Source organism: Sinocyclocheilus rhinocerous, unplaced genomic scaffold (assembly GCF_001515625.1).
Source record: "Sinocyclocheilus rhinocerous isolate Xijiao unplaced genomic scaffold, SAMN03320098_v1.1 scaffold383, whole genome shotgun sequence".
Classification (NCBI taxonomy): domain Eukaryota; kingdom Metazoa; phylum Chordata; class Actinopteri; order Cypriniformes; family Cyprinidae; genus Sinocyclocheilus; species Sinocyclocheilus rhinocerous.
In genome coordinates, this window is record NW_015643560.1 from 59026 (window position 1) to 83647 (window position 24622).

Here is a 24622-nt window from a genome sequence, read left to right on the forward strand (position 1 = left end):
AACTGGTGGAGAATGTGGGCAAGTGAGAATTGAGGTTAGATTCTGTCCTAACGTGTGTGTGTTGTCTCTCATTACCTTACAGATCCAGCTCTCTCACACTGTCTCTAGTGCAGCATGGAAGACATCTTGCGCCGGCTGGCCGAGGTATCTCTCCGTCAGCAGAAGTTTGCAGAGGAGCTGGCTATCCGAAAGGGCTGAGTGTGAGTTTGAGTGGCTCCGTCAAGAGACCGCCCAGCGAGCCCCACTCCCCAGTACCCGGGCCGTAGCCGGCCAGCTGCTCACCAAATTAACAGATCTTGATGATGTAGAAGCCTACCTCCACACATTTGAAATTGTGGCAGAGCGAGAGGGGTGGCATGAGTCCGATCACTCAATAAATGCCCCTTCGGGGATATTTCACCACACGTTGAGTCTGAGCCTCCTTTCTCCCGCCATAACTGGTGGAGAATGTGGGCAAGTGAGAATTGAGGTTAGATTCTGTCCTAACGTGTGTGTGTTGTCTCTCATTACCTTACAGATCCAGCTCTCTCACACTGTCTCTAGTGCAGCATGGAAGACATCTTGCGCCGGCTGGCCAAGCCACTGATTATGCAGCACTGAAGCAGGAGATATTGGCCCGGGTGGGGCTCTCATCTGTGTGTGCAGGGCAGCGGTTCTTTGAATGGGTGTATGATCCTCGGGCCACCGTTTGAGTACAGGCCGCCCAACTCTCCAGGTTGGCCCATCTATGGCTTCTCACAGCCCAGGCTACCGCATTGCAAGTCGCAGAGAAGGTGGTGGTAGACAAGCTGCTCCGTTCTCTGCCCCGGGTGCACCGGAAGGCTGTGGGGATGCGAAATCCAGAGTCGCTGGCCGAGTTGGGACAAGCAGTAGAGCTGGCGGAGGCAGCTCAAGCATGAGACTTGGGAGAGAGAGCTGGAGCAGGATTTTCTCAGAGAATACAGAGTGACAAACGACCACTGGAGAGTACCACTATGCCAGTAAGCAGACCAGTCACAACCGGGCCACGGGATGAGCCTATGACTACCGATCCCAACCCACTAGCAATGCGGGTGTGGCTAGCAGGCTGTATTGTGCACCGAGCTATAACCTCTGGGGCTCCGGAAAGGAAAGTGAGGATTGACGGACGCCCAGTAAAGGCATTGTTGGATTCTGGCAGTTCAGTGAGTCTGGCCCGTCCAGACATTGCACCAATGAAGGATGAAGGTAAAATAGTGATGCCCATCACCTGTGTGCATGGGGACACCCGGTATGTGCCAGCCCGTTCTGTTACTATCTCCACAGACACAGGGAGATGGAGGATGGAAGTAGGAGTAGTAAAAGATCTACCAGTACCCCTCCTGCTCGGTCGCGACTGGCCAGGGTTCGAACGCCTTCTGTCAACCACAATGCAACCTTCCAGGCAGCGTCGACCACGCAGAGGAGGAGCGAAACAGGAGGCCCACGTCGACCAGTGATGCTTGCCACTGACAGTGAACCAGAGGGTGAGTCACATGCTTCCCAGATAAACGTGTACCCTGATCTGTTCCAACAGGTAACAGCGGGAGGCTCATTTAGCAGAGAACAGAGAGAAGATGAGCGCCTTAAGAACTGCTGGGATCAGGTTCGAGTAATTAATGGAAAAGAGCGTCTACCCCCGCCCCATCCAACACCACATTTCATTGTGGAAAATGGGCTGCTCTACTGCGTGGCACTTAGGAGGGGTGAGGAAAAGCGTCTGTTGGTGGTGCCTCAAACCAAGACAGGAATGGTTCTGTTCCTGGCCCACTCGCATCCACTGACAGGGCACCTGGGTCCCGATAACACGCTTCAGCAGATCAGGGATCGATTCCACTGGCCAGGAATAAATGCAGAGGTGAGGTGTTTCTGTAGAAGCTGCGAAGTCTGTCAGCGCACCGCACCACAGAAACCACCCCCCAGTTCCTTGATTCCACTGCCCATTATAGAGGTACCTTTTGAGCGCATCGGGATGGACCTGGTGGGGCCATTGCCAAAGTCAGCTCGGGGTCATGAACACATCTTGGTCATCATGGATTATGCCACACGGTATCCTGAGGCCATTCCCCTCTGAAAAGCTACCTCCAAGAGTATTGCCAAGGAGTTGTTCCTTCTGTTCAGCCGGGTGGGCATCCCCAAGGAGATATTGACCAACCAGGGTACTCCATTTGTCTCCCGGCTAATGGCGGACATGTGCAAGTTGCTAAGGGTAAAACAACTTCATACCTCGGTCTACCACCCCCAGACAGATGGGCTGGTCGAACGGTTCAATCAGACTCTTAAGAGAATGCTGAGACGTGTGGTAGCCGTAGACGGACGTGATTGGGACCTCATGATTCCGTATGTGCTGTTTGAGGTTCGGGAGGTTCCACAGGCTTCCACTGGGTTCACTCCCTTCGAGCTATTGTTCGGGCGGCAGCCACAAGGGCTCTTAGATATAGCCAAAGAAGAATGGGAAGGCCAAGTTTCCCCACACCGATCTCTGATTGAGCACGTGCAGGAGATGAGGGAAAGGATTGACAAAGTGATGCCCTTAGTGAAGGAGCACTTAATCGAATCCCAACGGGCCCAACAGCGAGTGTACAACTGCCCCACTCAGGCACGTGAGTTTCACCCAGGAGACAGGTTATTGGTACTAATTCCAAATGCTGCTTGTAAATTTCTTGCATCCTGGCAGGGACCGTATACTGTGACAGAGTGGGGCCGGTAAATTATCGAGTCCGCCAGCCCGGACGACGACGGGACGAACAAATCTACCACATCAACCTGTTGAAGAGATTGGTCGAACCCGCAAACCAACTGGCAGTATTTGCCATAAAGGAGCCGCCTGTGGTGGATCTGGGAACACAACTTTCTGCAGTCCAGAAGAAAGAACTGGAAGCCCTGGTAAGCAGTTTTTCAGATGTGTTTTCAGAGACTCCGTGCCGGACAGACATCCTCTCTCATGAAATTCACACCCCACCTGATGTCATCATTAAACAGCGGCCCTTCTGGGTACCAGAAGCTCGCCGACAGGCTATAGAGGAGGAAGTGCAACGGATGTTCCATTTGGGAGTAATTGAGCAGTCTCGAAGCCCATGGTCCAGCCCTATAGTTATGGTGCCCAAGAAAGATGGAACTTACCGGTTCTGCAATGACTTTCATAAGCTGAATGAGGTGTCCCAATTCGACAGTTACCCCATGCCCCGAGTAGATGAGTTGGTTGAACGCCTCGGCAGAGCCCGCTTCATCTCAACGCTTGACCTCACCAAAGGTTATTGGCAAGTGCCGTTGTCTAAAGATGCCAGAGAAAGAACTGCCTTTAGCACAACGGGGGGCACTGGCAGTATCGGGACTTACCCTTTGGCCTGCATGGGGCAGCAGCAACAGTCCAAAGGCTCATGGACATTGTGCTGCATCCGCACCAAGCTTATGCCGTGGCTTACATCGACGATTAAGAGATCCCAGATCACAAGGTTCCGGCAGGTTCCTGCACCTTCACTTCTACACTCTTCATGGCGGATGATCTGCCTCTCTGATCCTCAGAGCACCTTCACTACTTTCATTATTGTCACTCAATAAATGCCCCTTCTGGGATATTTCACCACACGATCGAGTCTGAGCCTCCTTTCTCCCGCCACAATATATATGTAATCACACATTTGTAATGATGAAGTTCCAATTTAATACATTTAAAATAGATTTACTTTAGATGTGCTTCAATATGTTAGTCAACACATTAAAATAAGTGTTGACTTAAAAGCGTGAAAAAAGATTAAAACTAGGGCTGGGAAAGTTAACGTGTTATTGTCGCGTTAGCGCATTTATTGATTAACGCCGACAATTATTTTATCGTGCGTTAACGCAGTTTTTTATTATTATGAAAGTCTGTTGCTCACTGGTTCTGAATACACATACAGACAAACCATGGGTCACAGGAGGGGTGGGATGTTGATCAGTACTGGCTTGGGTTGGGTGTCATCAAGCATCTCAAGGTACCACAGAGCATTTGGGGAGGGCCAAGACTGCAGCAGCGCAGCGCTCACATGAAGCGCTCACGACTTCATAAGTGGGAAATAGGAATAGCACGTGAAGGCAGCAGAGAAGTGCTCTCGCTCGGCACAGTGGAGTGCATCGTTTTGTTAACTTTGTGGTTATTTTGAGTCATTTGGGATGCGTTAACAAACGGCCCTCTCACAATATATTGCTTTACAGATCTATCACTTTTGCCGCTCAGAAATGTTCACGCAATCATGCTGCACGTATCATAAGTTCCTCAGCCCAACTGAACCGCGCTCTGGCCCACCTCTTCCAACCGAGCCAGGGACGGCTAAATGAACCGCGGCACGAAGCGATCACACTAGTCAAACGAACCGGGCTTTGGGGGTCAGACACGCTGGAGCACGATTAAGATTGCCTAGTGTGATACAGCCTTATTCTTCTGCATCCCGCACACACGAGTCTCTACCCGCCCATCAGGTGTTGTCCCGCACCGCACTCTGCTGCGTTGGGTCCCGCGATAGTGCAGGTCTCTACTCGGAAAGTGCCTGTTATAATGTTATGATCGAGGCTCTGGACTCTGAGCATAACTTGTTTTTCTATAACAAACTATAACATATTTTCTATAAAAACATCAATGCCCTGGCAGTGGCAAATAGCTTTGGTTTTATATTTAATTTGATTACATTAATGTTATAAGTTGAGATTTACAAGAAATATTTTAACTGCTACTATGTAAAAGGAATACTGCTGTAAAAAAAAAGCACCTTATTTGTTTAAAGTGTTTGCAAACCAAATGTTATTGCACTTTTGTTCATATAGCAGTACTTTTAAATGAAAAAAGTGCATAATACACTACTTTTGAATTCATTATTGAATTGTGTGCATAACAATGCGATTAATCGCGATTAATCACAGAAAAACATTGAATTAATCGCGATAAAAAATTTTAATTGTTGCCCAGCACTAATTAAAACACAATTATTTAAAATGTATGTTAAAAAACCTTTAAAATTTTTGAAATTGACAATATTGCAAAGTGCAATTAAGTCTTACATAGTCATGAAAGTATATTCTCTTTAAGTACACTTAAGCAGTCTTTTATTTCATTAATATTAGATTATCTGCAAGTACAGTTTTGATTTGAAGTACAATACAAGTGCATATTCAATACTATTAAGCGCACTTAGTTTTCAAAAGGGTACGATTTGGCTAATTAACTATGGTGCTTGGCATAGAAGTTCTGAAAAGTCTATTCGATGTTGCATGTATCAGTATCGAAAGGATACTAGTTAGGAACACTACAAGGCATGTAACGCACAAGACTACAGCCTGATGGCCCTGCAGATGTATTATTCACTAAGCCAATCCCCTTTGGGTCACAGCAAGATCGAACAACAAGCTGAGAGTTTGGCTGCCGTTAGTTTGCTCATCTGCAGCCAGCTCTAAGTGTTGATCTACTTGGAAGCTTCAAGATGCAGTCAAGTTCAAATCAAGGCCACAGCTGGTTATGGATGGTGTGTCATTATGGGATAGAGTTATGACACACAGTCTAGCCTGAGATAGTTACACACACACCAGACAGGTGACACCTGCCGGCGACTCTTTTAAAAAAATGACTTCCACTATCTAATGTTTACGATCACTTGAAACGTATTCACAGGAAAGTTGTAAGAAAACATTGTAGCATTAATAAATAACTGTAGTTGATGTTTTATTGAATTACAGATTTAATGAATCTATAATTGCACAGGTTAATCTAATGAGGCTAGGGGGGGGGTTCTTTTGACTAACCACAACTTTTGGCATGTGTGTCAGCTGAAACAAGGATCCTAAATTTAAATTGCCCTCCTGTTTCCATGGTCTTCCTTTCTCTCATCTGTTAATTAAACATGTGGGAAAAGTTTGTCCATGCCAACCAACTGCCTGCCTGAAAAAAACAGTACTGCATTTTATGGCATTATTTATTTGTTTAGCAGATGCCTTTATATTGGGCTGGCTCAAAGCATGGCAACAGGCTAGTAAAAAGGCAGTGCTAAAATCCAGGCGAGACTCAAACACAGTGGAAAACATCAGGTACTCATTTAACTACTTCAGACAGGGTTGTGTCAATATGTTGTGCCATTTATTACATTACACAGACCTTGCAAATAAACTAAGTTTTCGGTTCAATGGCCATTGTCTCACAGACACGCATAAACGTGCCACCCAACTCAGCCACATCTGTTAATGTTCACTGGTTTAAGTCCATCAGTCTGAGGTGAAATGTATTTGACAGTTCAGTAAATCTAGCTGTGTAACTAACTGAGATATGGATGATTGGAAAAACATACAGCTACTTGAGAGGGCCAGTGTCTGTTTTTTCCTTTCTATACACTATTGTTATGCTCTCATTTAAATAAACATGTACACATACATTTGTAGGCACATACACATAGTGCATGCAGAAACAGGTCAGTAAGTCAGTGGTGTTTATATGTCTGAGCAGCTATGTAATCTGCGTCAGAATAGGCCCAATTATCACAGGACTCTGGTAGGGTTCAGCCTTGCAAACGTCAGACATCTTGACTCGACATCTCAGCTAAATCCATAATTCTGACTGCTGTCTAATCCAAAAGTCTAACAAAACAAGAAACTGCCCCAGACAATGCTTTTGAAAAATGTACAAAACTGTTCACAAGGTTGGGGTCAGTAAGAATTTTTTTTGTTTATTTTTTGAAAGAAACTAATACTTTTCGTCAGCAAGGACACATTAAATTGATCAAAAGTTACAACAGATTTCTATTTTAAATGAAAATTTTCAAAGAATCTCTCGCTGTGAGAAATGCTGCAAGTGGAGTGATAGAAATGGTGAAACGGTTACCGTGGTGATACTGGGTGAATATCTCATGGGTGGAAAGACCTCTCAGCCAATCAGATTCGAGGAACAGAAAGAACTGTTGAATAATACTATTTTACTCTATTTTTATTAAATAAAATGCAGCCTTGGTTAACATAAGCACATTACAAAATCTTAACGACCCAAAACTTTTGAACAGTAGTGTGTGTATATTTCTTTAAACCAGTCACCATTTTTTTCTGGAAAGAAGAAGAAAAAGAAAAAAAATTCAAAAAGAAAACCTTTAGCTTTTTGTAATTTATTATTTTATAATCCTGTAAAGTGACATGTAGCTTATCAGTTATATGTTAAAACTCTATACATCATTAACAACTATACACATGAAAATAATAAAATTACAAAAATGTTGCTTACAATAGTTTTAGATGATGTATAGTGTGTCACATTGCAGTGTCACAATTTGAAACGTCATATCTACCCACTTACAGTTGAGATAATACCTTGTGCTCAAAGTGACAATATAACTTGTTTACCAAATACTTGGAATGAAATTCTAGAGGGAATGGGTAAAACAGAGCACTGTTTAATATCTGCCCTCTGACCTCAGAGAAATTCACAGTAATAACAGTGGCCTAATGGTCTGAGAACAGGAGGAGAAATGCCTCCTCTTAGTGAGAATTCTTTCAGCACATTCCCAAGATACCCAGCTCATAGTGAACATGTTCTCAAATGCTCTCAAAACAAAGCATCCCTGATGCAGACCGTCATGTTACTTCTTAAGGAAATACAAATTAAAGGTGCATCAACATTTATGGCATTAAACCATTAACATTTCATACTAACTGAAATATTCAGTCAAGCACTGTAAGAATACCAATGTTTGAAATATTGCATGCCTACAAATAACCTTAAATGGGCACAAAGTCAATGTGTTTACAAGGGCATCAGTAGTAGGATAAGAAAAGAAAAAAAAACGTGCCCACTATTCCCAAAATAAACCTTGGCTAACGTCTCGGTTACGTATGTAACCCTCGTTCCCTGAAGGAGGGAACGGAGACGAGGAACCGAGTCGGTGACCTGTACCCGTTCCTCTTGGAACAGGAACGTTGCGGAAGCCCCATCCTTCCCGAAGGAGGTTTCGGAAGCACTTGTGAGAACACAGGAGGATACCGGCTCCACACGAAGGCTATAGAATCTAGCGAACGTGTTGGGGGTCGCCCAGCCCACACCTCTACAAATATCTGTCAGCGAGGCGCCACGACGATGCAACACTTCTAGTAGAGTGAGCTTGCAACCTGAGCGGGCAGGGCACACCCTGTGCCTGATAAGCCAGGGTGATGGCATCCACAATCCATCCTCCGGGGGAGGGAGAGGTGCATTCACCATCCCCAAAAGAGCAGTTCCCTCTCTCTCTGGGCCGCACGTCCCAGTGCCTCTTGCTCTTCCGCTCACCGCCAGGTTTGATGGGGGCCTGGACGGGTGGGGCGGCCTGCCTACGCCCAGCTCCACGGCGCCGCTTGCTGTGTTTGGTCTTCAAAATATCTTCTTTTGTGTTCAGCAGAAGAAAGAAATTCATGCAGGTTTGGAACAGCTTGAGGGTGAGTAAATGATGACAGAATGTTCATTTTTCTGTGAACTATCCCACTTAAAAAAAAATCACTCTAAATTTCAGCCAGTTGTGTTTAATATAAATGTAAACTATAATACATTTTCATTTAATTGCAATTAACATGGAGTTAAGTGTCCAAAAACATTGCATTCAGTTCACACTTAAGTACATCATTTTATACTAAAGTGTTCTTCTTTTTCACAAGGGTATCAATTTAATAGAAATCTCTCAAAAAGAGGCTTGCAAAAGAGGTTGGAAAAACAAAACCACGAACCAACTCAAACATGGCAAGTACTATTTTTAGTATATTATATGATTACTATTCCGATCTATCCAATTAAAACTCTGAATGAACCATTGCAGTGCTTTGGTTGAAGTCTATTAAAACATTATGTTACTGATCTAATGTTTGCACATTATGCACTAAAATCTGCAACATGATACATTGTGGTTTATACTGGCTGCACTAGCCATGAACATCCTTTGAGCATCAACCTTGTGTTCCTGCCGTCTCCGCAGTTCTCATATTGTCCTGCGTCTTTATTTACTGAAAGCAGTTCACTTGGGATAGGAGTCTTGGCTAAATTATTAGTTGTAAAATAAACTATAATTTGAGGGAACTCCCTTTAGTGTTCATCAGTCTGTATATATTCTCCCACATTGACTCGAGACCACAGGAATATTTACCACACCATGAGAATGACTCCGGCGGTCTGGAGTTTCTCTCTACAGATTTTTAAAACATAATACCACAAACTGATATGTATATTTACTTATTATGAAACTTATTATGAAACACTATTGTAATTTAACAAACAACTGGAGTCAGATATCAGTACTAAATCTGTGATAAACAACATTTAACACCCTTGTTGTTGTGGCTGGATATAATTGAATTACTGGTCGTGACCCCTGACCTCAAGGGGCCTGGAGTCAAACCCTGTAGACAGCAGAAGCAATGAAGCGAGGAGAGATGGGACAATGCAGCTCAGACACGCCCAAAGGCACTCCAGAAACGGTACCAGCTCACCACACCTCAGCCACAGTCAATCTCTAGTTACACACACTTTAACACTCTTTCCACATTAGACAAGCACAAAACACAGTTCAAATCTCAGATTTCCTTCTGTGTGGTGTCCGATCCTATTTCACCTCGTTTGTCTTTCAACATACTCTTTCATTTGTTCATACTTTTCCAAGAAAGCGTAGGATGGTGGCTTTATGCGTGGAAGTAATCAACTGAGAGCTCCCCGATGGACTAACGCTAAATGAAACACATGCACAAACTGCTCTAAAAAAAATTTGAATGCTTGGAGCATAAACGTGATTGAGATTTGATGTTTGGAAGTCATTCAGAATGGTGGCTGGATGCTGTTAGAAAAACCTGGAAGCTGCCCCACCGCAGCAGCGAACTCTTTCCCTCTAGGGGTCATGCTCCACTAAACCCACAGTTTGGACGGAACGAGATTGTTTAATACCATTTAACATAATACCACAATAACATTTCCCGCAACATGCAACCAGATTCCCAGCTGAAAATAAAGAAACAGGGAGTTTGGCTTCTCAGTTGCAGAATCGTCCATTTCTCTAGTGTGTTGATATTTTGATGGCAGTGGGAGCAGTATGTGGGCTTAGAGACGGCGCTGTGGAGCACTGTGGGATACTGTATCCAGCGTACTTACAGTCTGGGAACTGCTGAGTGGACGGCACTATTGTGGCAAGGAGCTGAGCATCATTACACATCAGTCTCACATTCCTCTGCCTGTAAAGTTTGTTCTGTGATATTTGCTCACTGTGAGACATCCAGCAAGGCCCACTGTAAGCAGGTCCACAAAGGTAACACCTGCATCCCTCTGTCCCTCGCTGAACACTGCTGTCCCCCACCCCAATATACACATTAAACACACAAACCCTCCCAGTCTAAGACCGACAGAGCTTTGCATTATGCAGTCTCTAAGCTTTAAATAATGTACAGCAACTGTAACTAAAGGTGCAGTCACATTTACCACTGTTCAGCGAATTTTCATAGGTGAAAGCTAGTCATTTCAATAAGTATCCACATGATCTGGAATTCCTTGAGAGGGTGAAAGGTTTCCTCTCACAGTGGGTTCAAGTTGGATCACATGGATTTGCCATGTTGACCAGCAGAAAGCTGCTTGGTTTGAAAGTGACTTCTGTGTGAGCTGTGCTTCATACAGCCATGCTACACTACTGAAAATAGAAAATGGATCTTTTTGCCCATTAAATTTTGCTAATGTGACCACACCTTAAGCCATTCGTAGGTTGATTTTCAAAGAGTATAAAAACTGTGGTTGTGTGGGTTTTTTTTTCAATATTGCTTTTGTATTAGTGGCTCAACATTGACTCAACCAATGGTGTGATTTCAGGTCGGGGCAATATGTCTGACTCAACCTCAAACATGTAAGACTGGAGTTTGGAGTGTTTGGGAATTTTTGCAGATCCCTTTGGTGTCACTAGTGCAGAAATCGTTGATTGTCTAATTGATCCATGATAGGCCAATGGCAATCAAGTGAAATGTGAAAATTTCACAATTTCAGAATCAGATCAAACAGGGTATTACTATTGTCAATTAAAAGAGTGGAAATGTTTTTTGTCTTTGTCCCAACAGCCAACTGCAGGTTACTTTATTCTAGAACAAGGGTGTCCAATCCTGCTCGTGGAGGGCCAATGTCCTGCAGAGTGAGTCTGAAGACCTTGATTAACTGGTTTTAGGTTTATTTATTTGGGGTTGGAGCTAAACCTTGCAGGACAGTGGCCCTCCAGGAACAGGTTTGGACACCCCTGCTCTAGAATGAGCATTAACTGGGCTAGCCTGTAAATACAAATTTTACCATTGATTTTAGATTTTATTTCTGATTTTAAATATGTTATTGGATCATAAACTTTGATCAACAGTCTTCCCCCATCCAAACAGATAAGAGCTGCACTTGCAAGACTAGAAATAGATTCCCGGGTGGTTACAAATATGGCCGCAAAGTAACTGACTTGGGGACTTTGGTGGAAAGCAGCAGGAGAGGAGAGGTTTACATGGGTATCATGATGTAAATGAGGACATCGGTCCTCTTGAAGGATCATAAGGCCTTTGATACAAAATACAGTATAAGGCCATATAGAAAAGAGGATGGAGCTCTGCTTCTGTGAGCCAGATGTTTGTATTGTTTCTGGATGGAGGACACATTTCGCACAGCAGCACTGATGGCCCAAGTTCCTCAGCAGCAGGGAGGCATGTCTGTTTAGAGAAAGAAAGGGCTTTTTTGAGTGGAATCTCCCATCCTCATTGGCCTCTTGTCTTTAAATATTCTCATCCATACTGTTTCATGTATTTGTTTGTTCAGTGGGATCAAAAGGAACATGCATGGCTGCTATGCTGCATGAGTTTCCAAACAGGCCGTGTGAAAGGTGAGGAACGGGGACGGCAAGGACCAGGCATGGACGAGGCACATGTGATAACCATAAAGAGAAGATGCAACATTAGAAATAGTCCTTCCACAGCACTTAAAACTCAAGGCCTTTGAAGAAGATGGGACAGATAGACTGGATATAAATATGGGGAGGAAGAGGGAGGAAAGAATCCCAAACAGAAAAAATGCCTTTGTTCACCACGTCAGACATGACAACACACTGTGGCTACAAAGTCCTACAGTTAAACACATGAAACTAACGCCAGACTTTCTCGGGGCAATCAAATACCCGACAGCTGACTCAACTAACCACATCCTGCTCCGTCATATCAGAATCCACTGCTGCACCAGACAGGAGTGATACCACTGTGACTGCACATCTCACATCTTCTTCTCTGCAGAAGCACATCATACTGAAATGAAGTCTGGCTTATCTGACCTGATCAACATATACAATGAATTCATTGCAATTATAAAATCTACTAATTTACCTATCTCCTCTTTTTGCTTTAATGGCACTAGCACTCTAGCTACATGAACCGCACAAGTTTGTATAAAACTTGATGAACTTGTTCTCCACTGCCTGTGCAAGGAGTCACATGATCTAATGTCACTTTGCTTAGTTCATTAGTGATCTAGAAATAATAAATATCTCTTTTATATCATAATGTTTCTTTGATTCATTTTTGAAAATTCTAAAACTTTATTTGCAGCTTTCATTGAAAAAAAATGTATACGCCTATATAGGTTGTACGCCTCACTTTAAAGGACATGTGAGCATCAGAAACTTAGATGCACTGTTATTTTAGTATCATTGAGATACTATTATAGTTTTTATTAATATTTTGAATCAGATTTTACTTTATATTTTCCATTTTCATTTTAATTTGTCAGATTTCTAGTAGTTTTGTTGTGTTTTTTCCTCATTTTTAGTAGTTTTTTATGTCCATATTAATTTTAATTTCAGTTTTAGTTATTTTAGTACATCAAGTTAAACTACATTAAATTGAGAAATGTTGCCTTTGCAGCTAGATGAATAAAAGTTTTATAATATTTTATTTTATTTCAGTTACTTTTATTTTATTTCAATTAACAGTTTTAATTTTAGTTTCAGTTTTAGTTTACTATAATAACCCTGCACTGCAATATGCTCAGAAAATGCAGTGATTATATGCTCTATATATAATCACTGTAAACATCCCACTGACCTTTTCACACTAAACATATAGCAGCATGAGTAGGTAATGCATCGTTTGATACTTTTCATGCTTATCACGTACATAAAATACCAACACCATTTTTGCATAAATAATAAATTAATAATGTAGGGCACACCAATATTTTTGACATCAAAACAAGTTTTCAGGTGAAACTGCCCACATCTATGCAGTCTGCTCTGGGTTATGGTGTAGACATATATATTACATTTGTACAATAACAAATTTGGCCAACTGCCCAAGAGGAATTTGAATCTACTGGAGTTGGTCAGTAAGCACTCATTCACCTATATCTCAAGTCAACGTAAAACTGTTTCACAGCAAACCGACATGGGTCACATGCAAACTTAAACATGACATGACAGTCTGCTGGAGAATTTCTTTCCTTGACTATTCCATATATGTGAGTCAGGTAACTAAACCTGAGCAATGATTTTAACATAATAGAGCATTCTAAAGACAAAAGAGTTGGGAAAGCAATTAAAATGGCTATAATAGAAAAACAGAGTATCATGGGAAGTGTTGTGCAGGGTGCGAACTACGGGGGAGCTAGGGGGAGCTCGGCTCCCCTTAATAAGACATGGGCTCCCCTGAAAACGGGATTTGTGAAATTTTGGGGGGTCTCAAAAAATATTGACAATGTGTTATTTTGACGTGCAATTTCAGTTTTGTGTAATGTGATCATCGTGGATTATTATGTGTAAAATTGCAAAAATATCATTCATCCATGCATGACGGCGATTTAAACCTAATTCACTTCAATAAAGATAACTATACATGCTATTCTTGTCATGAGCATCAAGGTGTGGGGGCGCTGCGGTGCAAATTCCACTCATGTTTAGTACATGTTAACCCAAAGATTCGTAGAAAAAATATAAACGCTGGACTCTGTGGTCGATTAGTCCACGGTATAGTTCGAACACTGGTGTTGTGGATTGTAACACCATCAGTTGAAGCTATTAGAGGGGGTGAAATCACTGTCACACATGACCACCACGCTCCTGAGGTGACAACTAATGTATTACTTTGTTCAAGTTAATGGATGTCAATTGACAGAACTACATTTTCATTATTTATTTATTTAGTCATTTAGCAGACGCTTTTATCCAACTTTATTTTTAACTACATCATTTGAATCAGCAAGTGTGTGTGTTTTATTTGAAATATAACCAAAATCCGTTGAAAAAAAGGACAAGGAGGGTTGTAACACAATTCCCAATGTATTTCTAATGGAAAGATTGCGCAGACGCTGTATAGACCTACATTTCACACAATGAAGAGACTGAGCATCAAACGCTAAAATTGTTCACATGAAAAGAGGGTGGAGTTAGGTAGGGTCGAGATGGGGATGGCAAACATTTTTGAGCATGTAAATTTGATTATCACGAAAAACTGAAGACCGAAAACTCCCAAACTCAGTTTAAAAAGCAGGTTTCATTATAAGAAAAGATTCCAAATCTACATAAATTGTTTTAAATAAGCTGTAATCTATGGTTAAATACTAAACACAGCTGCAAAGCACCGAATAAATCACGGAAAAATAAACATGCAGTCTAAACTAAAGTAAAGTGTGTTGGAAACCGGCCTTTTAGGAAACTTAAAAGGGTATGTGGCTGTCAGTCATCCTTAAACTCAATGAACAAGTTCAAACCGGCGGTACATATTCAACATTTATCTCAAGCTTCCTCCACATTAATGAGAGCTCGTTATAAAACGATTAAGGTAAAAAAAAATTAAAAAAAATCCAAGTGACACGCGACATTCCCGCAAATTCACACGATAACAAAACATTTTGAGCAACTTCTCTAAAACACGGGTTATTGACTCGCAGCCGCATCTGTAACAAGTTCACAGGAAATAAGTATGTGCTAACTTAAGCTTTAAAATTCTGAAAATGTTAAGAACAAAAAAGCACTGTTAAAAACTATTGTTTTAAGTTTAAATGTAGGCTACTTTACCTGCATGCGTCGTTGTGCACAGAGAGAGAAGCAGCGGCACTATCGCGCAGAGCGCAGTCTCCTTCAGCCGCCTCATGTTCAGGACCCGTTACCTCAAGCGCTTTATCACACAACCAGGAGATTATGACTGAGAAAGCCCAGAAGCCATAAGCGTACAGAGAGAGAGAGAGGCAAGTGCTGCTGCGGTCCAGGTCTAGTTTTTCTTTGAGTATCCTCCTCTCCTCCAAGACCGCTAAGCTTTGTCCCTCTCATTCAGTTTCTGCCTCCTCTCACTCCTTTCCAAACTTTCTCCCCCGTCCCCTCCTCTCCCTCCAATGATGCGTTTATCTCCAGAGTCCGGTGCTAAACGGTGCCTCCAGAGGACACGTGTCAGAAATTGGATGTGTTGTGACGTTGCTGTAATATATATATATATATATATATATATATAACAGCAACGTCACACACATCCATATATATATATATAATGTAGCATGTAAAATACATAATGAAAGCACATCATAAACTAGCCTAAGCTGATTTACTGGTCTAAGGCTGGCCTGAAGACTGAAGACTAGTTTTGGAGGCGTTTTGGGCACTTTTCAGCTAGTCAGAATTAAAGACTTTCTTAAAACCAGCCAAGCTAAGATCAATATGTACTCAATATTTACTCAAAATTCGAAAGAATATATACATACATACATATATACATACATTACATATATGAATGAATGAACGATTGATTGAATAACACATAGGTGATGAAGCCTTGAACTTCATCGTAGTAAAAGAATGAGAACTTGAACACCTTTGGTCAGTTAATGAAGTGTAGTGGGAACAGTGGAAAGGTTATCTGCTGATCTCTCTCCTCTCAGACTAACAATGCACCCCCAGCAACTTCTGCAACAAGATCATGACTCCATGATTACTCACAAGGTGGACGGTGGCCCCAGGCCCCTCCAAATGACACTAGTATTTATCTTAACACATCATTAGATTACATAGTGTTTGATTATCTGTCCATTATTAACTCTCCTGTTTAACATATCAAAATTTATTCAACATGGCAGATCATGTCTTATGACATTGTGCTTTTTTGCATGCCAAGGCTGAGATGCTTTGTATATAAAAAAGGGAAATCCCACCAGGGCCTACTTTCCATATACTTTTTATATTGCCTGTAAATTTTGCAGGGCCACTGAAGCACTTTGGCCAGAAATTCTGCTGCGGCTTTGGTTTGGACTTGCAGACTGACAAGCCTTTACGAGATAGATTCCTCTAATTGACAATAATTAATGGAGCTGACATCACCATAACCCAGTCCCAGGCTATGACAGACCTTTGTGGATGAGCCAGCGCTCATAAAGTTTGAAGAGAAATAGAAGAAAGTAGGAAAAGTGATGCTCTTGATCCTCCTTGGGAAAAACACAGAAAACAAGATTGAGGGAAGCGTGGGACACACTATGAAACGTAACAAGCTCTCTTTTCTTCATTCTCTCTCAGTTGTATCCTGCATCCCCCTCACAGCATGAACTTGTACATATTTGTCATAGGAAATGCTTGTTGCTCTCAGGTCACTTTGCATGTGTATCTCTGATTAATACAAATGATTCATGTTGAATATTATAAACGTCCATCAACATTGTTTGGCTTCTGAGGAACCTAACAAAATTAAAACCTCCATGCAGTACAAAGAGATTAATGTTTAGTGAAAAAGAGCCTTTCTCAGATTCATAAAGACAATCTGTGATAATCCGCCCTGTGGGTGTGAAGATAAACATGGGACGGATTTGGGATGCGCACAAAGGGAACAAAAGACATAAGAGCCTCTGAGATATTCAGATATCTTTACAGATCTCAGCTGATCTTCTGCGCAAACTCTGTACTCTCACACACACTTTCACCTCAATTTAGTCAGGCTCTCATAAGTTAGACCTGCATTCCTTGTGGTTTTAGCAGATATAGTTACTAAGAATGAAGTTGGACATTTAAGCTGAAAGTGAGAAATTCCAAATTCTATCAGTGAGTTTCAGTCAGACTGATTCGGACGCTGGACAGTCTTGAGATGGATATTCTCAGAGTATCCATCTCCACTCCATCCTTATTCTCTTTCTATACCGAAGCCTCATGCCCATTCAAACTGATGCACATGCCCCCTCAGATTTTGCACCGTGTATTCTGAATGCTACATCCAAAAAAAAAAAAAGATTTATCTTTGACAATTAATTTTGCATGGTTACTGGTGATGCAGAAAGGGTTTGTCTAAAAGCAGAAAGCACCCATTCACATGTCAAAATTTGGTCTGTCCAATCCAGTCACGTATATTTTGCTTTAAACTGAGAAGTCTGTCATCATCTACTCTCAAGTTGCTCAAAGGTCATATTATTTTAATGCAAAAGTTGCTCTTTTCCATACAATGAAAAGGCAAGTAGCTCACTGGCTGTCAATCATGGCTGGTAAGCAAGCAAGCAAATAAGCGCTTGTAGTGTACTTTAAATCTTAAAAGTATATTTTAAAAAAAAAACTGTACTTCCATATAAAATGTGCAATTTATAATGTCAAATTAAAAGTTTTACTTTTACTACATTTTAAATCATTGTTTTTTAATATTTTATCACACTTTAAAGAAATACACTTATTTTAACTAACATACAAAAGCACGTGTAAAATATAATTTTAATTATAGTGTGTTATTTGATATTACATTTAAAGTTAATACATTTTTAAATGTACTAATTTGCAACTACATTACAAATTTTGATTACAAATATTTTTAAATACATGATATACAAGTTTCAGTAGAAATTACATTGAAGTATATTTTAGATTAGCTAAATGTTTGCCGGTACAATCGGCAGTGCACTTTAAACATATTTCAAAGACAATACAAATAATTATTAAATTAAAGATGTACTCACTGTAAGTCCTACTTAAGGGGGTCAAAACAATTCTAAAGTTCAGCAAAATGTATTTTCATTTAATTGCAATTAACATGCAATTAAGTGAAAATGTTGCATTCAGTTCACACTGAATTCTTTCTGTAATACTCCTTTTGAAATTATTATAACGTTTACTTCTTTTTTTACAAGGTGCATATTGAATACTGATGTTCTTCTACCACTTTTCTTTCCTTTTGGTTTTAAAGAACTCAGTGAAATAAACTTTACTTCACTCATTTTCATATGAGACCCACTCCACTGGACAAAATCAGTCTCTGAATTTGAGAAAGAACTCAGCTCTGACGAGGAAAATCACTTTACATACCCAATCCCTATTCACTGTCCAAACAAACATCTTAAGAAAGTTTCTAATTTCTAAGGAGCACGTATATGTAACAATGACTTTGAAATTGCTGTTTATATAAATGCATTACTCATGTAGTAATTCTCTGGAAGCTGAAAGTCATCAAAACCAATGTCTCTTCAAGCCATATGTTAGGGATTAAGTTGTGAAAGACCTTGCTGAGAGTAAGAGTGTTGATCAACACATAATTCATGCACTGAAGGCCTGTGCTACTCTCATTTCAAAAATAGAGAGTTTTGCATTTATATTTATTGTTTATATTTATAGGCTTCATGTTGCATTTGGCACTTTGTGTTTGCATAAATCATTGAAATGTGACCACCTCTTTTGTCTGCCTGGGTTCATGGAACATATGGCACACCACACAGTTACATTAAAGCACATCTGTGACTTGACACAAATCAGTCTCATGTAGCAGTTCAGAAACTTACAGCAGATATAAGAGCTGGCAGGGAATGAAACCATTCGAGATTTCCTTGAAGAGGAACAACAGACCAGCCACCCATAGAGTGTGATAAAGAATCTCAGAGGTCTCCATGTTGACTGCACTGCTCCGTCTTTCTATGTCTTGAGGTCATATCAGTGACATATGTCTGACGGGCACTTGAGTAAAGTGCTTTTGCGTATCTGCAGCATTCATCTACACTCGACTCTTCCTGTGGAGTCTCCATGAGTTAGTGATGGGACAGATTGGAGACTTTCATTTCAGGGAACCTCAGATAAGAGAATAACTTATGGAATGACGCAGGTGAGATACTGCTGCCATGTGAGCCGGGAATGACAATATAGAGATTAATATAATCATTAATTACAGAAAGAAAAAGTGATCCGAACATCTTGGAATAACAACTGTTTTCTTTTATGCTTCACAAAAGTGGAACATGCTGGGACAGGACAGCAATCTGTCCAAAAGAGAAAAAAAATGCATCTGATGTTTCAAAGTAATGAAGTGACTGAGTCTCCACTGCTGCCAAAACATAATTTGAGGGATTTCGAAGAGAAAAAATGTCTTTGATATTAATCTTTTCTCAATGGGAGTCTTTTCACCCGTTGAGAACTTAATCCTGTTATATAATTCACTGCACTCAGATGTAAACGGTAATACATGTTTGTATTATCATAGAATGTATTGGCAAATTTCATTAATTAAATTATAAGTCCAAACAAATATGGCGACCATAAAGATTTTGATTAATAAATGAAGAAATTAGTCATGAAAATACAGACGTCCTGAATCATATAACTTCACAAAATCTAAAACATCCTGAAACACCAATGCATCAGTCAAGATGACTTTTAAACAACTTTGTGAAAAAGAAGCATGTTTAATTGTAGTGCATGTACGCTTTAAAGTATTTTTAAAATCTTAAAAAGTATATTTTATGAATCTTTTGTCATATACATTAAAGAAGTACACTTATGTGTTGACTATCATACTAAAGTACATGTAAAATACATGATTATAATTCTAACTGTAGTGTGTTATTTGATATTATGTTTAAAGTTAATATATTTTAAATGTACTAAATTGCAACTTCATCATTACAAACATGCAATTACTCATATACTTAAATACATGACAATAGAAATTACATTAAAGTATATTTTAGTTTAGCATAAATGCTCATCAGTATATTCAGCAGTACACTTTAATCATATTTCAAAGACAATAGAAGTAATTATCAAATTCCATATAAAGACGGAACACTCCACTAATTGCATTTAATATAAATTTAAACTATAATACACTTTTGCAATTAACATGCAATGAAGTGTCTGAAAACATTACATTCACTATGCACGTAAGTATATTCCTTTAAAGTACTTATTACTGAAATAATATACTTTAAAAGTAGGCTAAAGTGTGCTTCTTTTTCACAAGGGAAAACAGACATATTACACGCAGAGCAATTTATGGTTCCGAAAAAACAACACTATCTCATATTATTTCTCATCCAATCACATAAGTGCTGATTTGACAAGCATGCCCAGAGTCCTTGAGGGCAGAGCTGCCAAAGGTACTGTAGTGAGCTGTAGATGTATGACAGACATTCTGTGAACTCCCACTGTTACATATCTGCTTTATATGCATGATGTGAGGAAAGATCAATGAGAGGCAGCCAGCTAAGAGAAACGCTCCTGGATATCAGCTCCAATGATTTACTGACTGGCACCCATATAGTAATATATGATCCACATCAGATTCCCTCCAGCACTGCAGCCTCTGATCTCTCACTGCCTTCTTATGTAACTCCCTCATGTATGCTCCTATCAGATTAAATCACAAATAAAACACCTTATTTGTGTCATCGTATATTTCACAGCTGCTTGGAATACTTGATTCGGATTGGTCAGTCAAAACATTGCGCTGTCAAATATTGTAAACTGTATTGCAAATTTTGTTCACAAAATAAATGAATGAATAACATATTTCATCCATTTATTTGGTAAGCAGCTTTTGATAATTAAACAGCAGAGACCAGCTTACTGTGCTCTATCCCTCAATTATTTGAATAATAGGCTATCATGATGTAATCTATTTTTAAAGAACCATCAATGTTCTTCCTAATTCCTGGGTAAGTTCCCACACAGATTTTCTCACGATCATTCATCAAGTGTCTGAGAAGAAAAAATGTCACAGCTATGAGGGGTCATCTTTAGGATGAAGGGTGTGTGTGTGTGGGGGGGGGGGGTACAAGGAGGGGGTCTGGATTGTGCTAAGGAAACTCTACATAGGTGTAGATTTGATGAGAATAGATAGTAGATTTGATGAGACAGTCACAGCTTCTCACTGTAACTGCATTGACCTCGTAAAAAAAAACATTTAATACCTCTTAAAGAAGAAGAAAACATTCAATTCTTAAGGAATAGGAGGACCAGACTTCCTGTAATGAAGCACAGCTCGTTCTTAATGTGGAAAATATGCCTGCTGTAACAACACAACAGATTTTTCCACCTCAGTTTGGGTCCGGATTGCTGCGTCCGAGAGAGGAGTTCTCAGTGTGGTGTTTATTTTGATGATTACCAGTGTGGTGATGCCTGAAATTATTTGCGTGCAGGATAAATTTTTTTAATGAGCCGGTAAATCAATGAACACTTCTAGACTCAAATGCGGTGTTGTCTTCTGTCCCGTGCTTCGTTTCTCCTCGTCTGTCTGCCCACTTCCTCCAGCTTTCCATTCTCTTTCTTTCTTCTGTCCTTCTCAGTGAGCTCGCCTCCTTTTATTAAAAGGCACATATTCTTTTTGTTTTTCGTCGTCCTTCCCTTTTCTTCTCCCTGCTTTTGTGAAGTTTGCATTCCACACCTCCTCAGCAGACAGCAAACAAAAGAGCAGAAAGCACCACTCTTGACCTGCAGCAAACATTCTTGTGAATGTGTCTCTAACTCGCCTCCAGCTGCACAGAGAGAAAGAGCCTGCAGTCTTGTGTGCTTTACAGTGAACACATAAGAACTACTTCTCACTCTAAGAACAATTTCACATCTAACTTAATTAATTGGCTAGAATACCAGCTGTGAATAGTAAACATTTCAATGCAATTGTAACCATTTCATTCATGGTATGCATATAGAGATAAATAGAGATAATACTAAAATCATTCAAAGTGACACCACCGACAAAATCAAAATAAAACAACAACAACAACCATCTGGCCTTTGGATAACTATGCAAAAAGATCAGAAGGAATATTTTAAATTAAATTAAATTTAGTTTTGTTTTTGTTTTACTTTTTATAATTACATTTTGTTTTCATTTATTTTATTTACTTTTATTTTTTTATTTATTAAATTTAAGTCAATTTTGTTTTATTTTATTTATTTTTAATTTAATAATTTAATTTATTTAATGCAATTTCTAAAATCTTCAATTAAGATGGATGATTTAGGTAAAAAAAAAAAAGTGTTTGACTAAAACACTGTGGCCAAAATGATTCCATCTACAGATCATGTACAATAAATCTGTAATCATCTTCCCACCACTATGTTGCTCAAAACGTTTTTCCCCCTGGAACAAAAAAAGCAATTATCATGAAACCTTATCATTATGTCAAACATGCTCTTTTCCACACAATAAAATGCTCTAGCTGTCAAGTTCAGTTGCAGTCTTTCTTGGTTTATTAATAAGAAAATTATATATTAGGTTTGGATTTTAACCTTGGTCTCAAAGATTGTGTCACTAGACTAAAGCATCAAAAACATCTAAAACAGCAAAAAGTGTTTTTGTTTTTTTCTATAGGCATTTCTTATCTCATCAAGGGCAACAAGTGAGCCAAGGAAAAAAAAAACTGCATGATGCCCTGTGCTGGTCTATGGGAACCCATCTTCACAGACAGGAAACCAGAAGAGCCACTGAACTCAACTTGGGTGCAGTCATAGGTAGTAGACGAAGGGTCAAAGGTCATATCCAGATAAGATAACAGTCAAACAAAGTAAAAAAAATAATGCATTCTAAATGTAAATTCTGAATTAAGCTGGCGTGGACCCACAGTGAGAAAGAAGAATGTACATGAATGCAGCCAGAAAGATAGAGCGTGGTTGTAGGACGACAGCAAGCAGAGGCCTGTACTGCTGCTTATTTATTCAACACACACTCTCATTTTCTCTTTATCCCTCTCTAAACCTGTGTAAGATGCCAGAGTGATAGCTTAAAGGCTAAAATTCCCTCCCCGGCACTCAGCCTCATCCATTTACTCCTTTTACCTAACACACACACACACACACACACACACACACACACCTGTCTACTTTCTCCTAAAGCAGAGGAGAGCACAGCAGGAAGCCTCATACATAGCCATCCTCTCATCTATCCATTTCCCTTAAGCAAATTCAGATGTAACTGGTTAAATCTGAGCAAGAATTTAAAAGCTAAATTCACCAAAAGAATTATCACCTTGTAATTTTTTTCTGCACGCATTAATAAAACCTATGTTGATGGGCTGTATCAACCTCTAAATTCAGCTGTATTGCATTTCCTTCAGTTGGATAAACTATAAATGAGGAACAAACTTCTCAACTTCATATATGATATTATTATTATTACTATTATTATTATTCCTTCCCAATAAATTTTAGAATATAAAGAGATGTATAATATGCCCTAAACATTTGTCAACCAGGCTTATTTCAGTATAATTTATATACACTGTACACTGAAAAAAAATGTCATTTAGAAATTGCTAGTAAATTACAAAGAACACATTTAACACATTCAATTAAACTTGAAATTTTGAAGCAGAAAGACTGAATTAGTATTCTTATAAAACAAACACATGCAGTAATCTGTTTTATTTACATGTTCGAAAAATCATTTTTACAGTGTACTATCATAGTATTTATGAATATTTTGAATTAGCTTTTTTATATTTTAAGCTTTCATTTTAATTTGAGTCTTTTTCTTTTAATATTTCTATATAGCTTTAATTAATTTTCATTTCAGTTTTAGAAGTTTAAGCTCTTCAACATAAATGTATTTATTTCAGTTAGTTGCCGAGTGTCAGGATTATGGACCTGTTTTGTGTGTGTTTTCTCCCTCATGTGCCCATATTTGGTTCTTCCTGTTCCTGTTCTGATTGTGTTCATTGATCCCAGGTGTGTCTCGTTTATTACCTCGTTGAGTTGTATTTATAGTGTGGTCTGCCCCTTGCTTTCGGTCCGGTGTCTAACGTCCGATGTTGTGCTACTCGTCTGTTCCTCTGTTTGGATTAGTAAAATTATCTCCTGCATTCTCCTCGTTCCTCGCTCCTCTCTGTAGGCAATCATGACAGAACACCGGACCGACATACAGTATTACTGTGAGTTTCCCCTCCGTTTTGTTTCTCCGTTTTACCCAGTGTTTTTTGTTTCCGTTGTTCCTCATGGATCCCCTCGCCCGCCCTAAATACCTCCTCCTCCTGCTGGAGCAGGGGGAGAGATCGCTCGAGGGCCATACCAGACTGTTCCTGGTCCTCGCGAGTCTCACCAGCTACCCGGACGATGCGCTCTGTGCGTTCTACGATGCCAGTTTGAACACCGCGTGCAGAGCGCCTTCGTCCGAGGATGGTCCTCGAGCGAATTTCACCGACTTTGTGGAGTGGACACTGGCGAGAAACGGATCTCCGTTCCCTGTCTGTTCCCAGGAGAATCTCGCCAGTTCCACTCCCAACCCAGAGCCCAGTCCACCATCTCCCCACTGCGCGGAGCTGAAGCCCGAACCCACCGATGACGGAGAGCCCAAGCCCGCCGCGACCGACGAGCCATCGCTGGATCACTGCGGAGCCGGAGCTACAAGTAACGTCAGACCAGGTGCGAGAGCCGGCTACAACGCCCGCCACGAGGGAAATGCC

The 24622-nt window shown here is 40.2% G+C and overlaps 1 protein-coding gene across 1 annotated transcript in view; it reads right to left on the reverse strand.

Moving 5' to 3' along the window:
- Positions 1–15109, reverse strand: part of LOC107757338 (collagen alpha-1(XI) chain-like) — a 58124-nt gene extending 43015 nt beyond the window's left edge. The window contains exon 1 of the mRNA XM_016574780.1: positions 15021–15109. Coding sequence (XP_016430266.1) covers positions 15021–15096 — 76 coding nt within the window. The 5' untranslated portion in view covers positions 15097–15109. The remainder of the gene's footprint in view (positions 1–15020) is intronic.
- Between the last annotated feature and the right edge of the window lie 9513 nt (positions 15110–24622).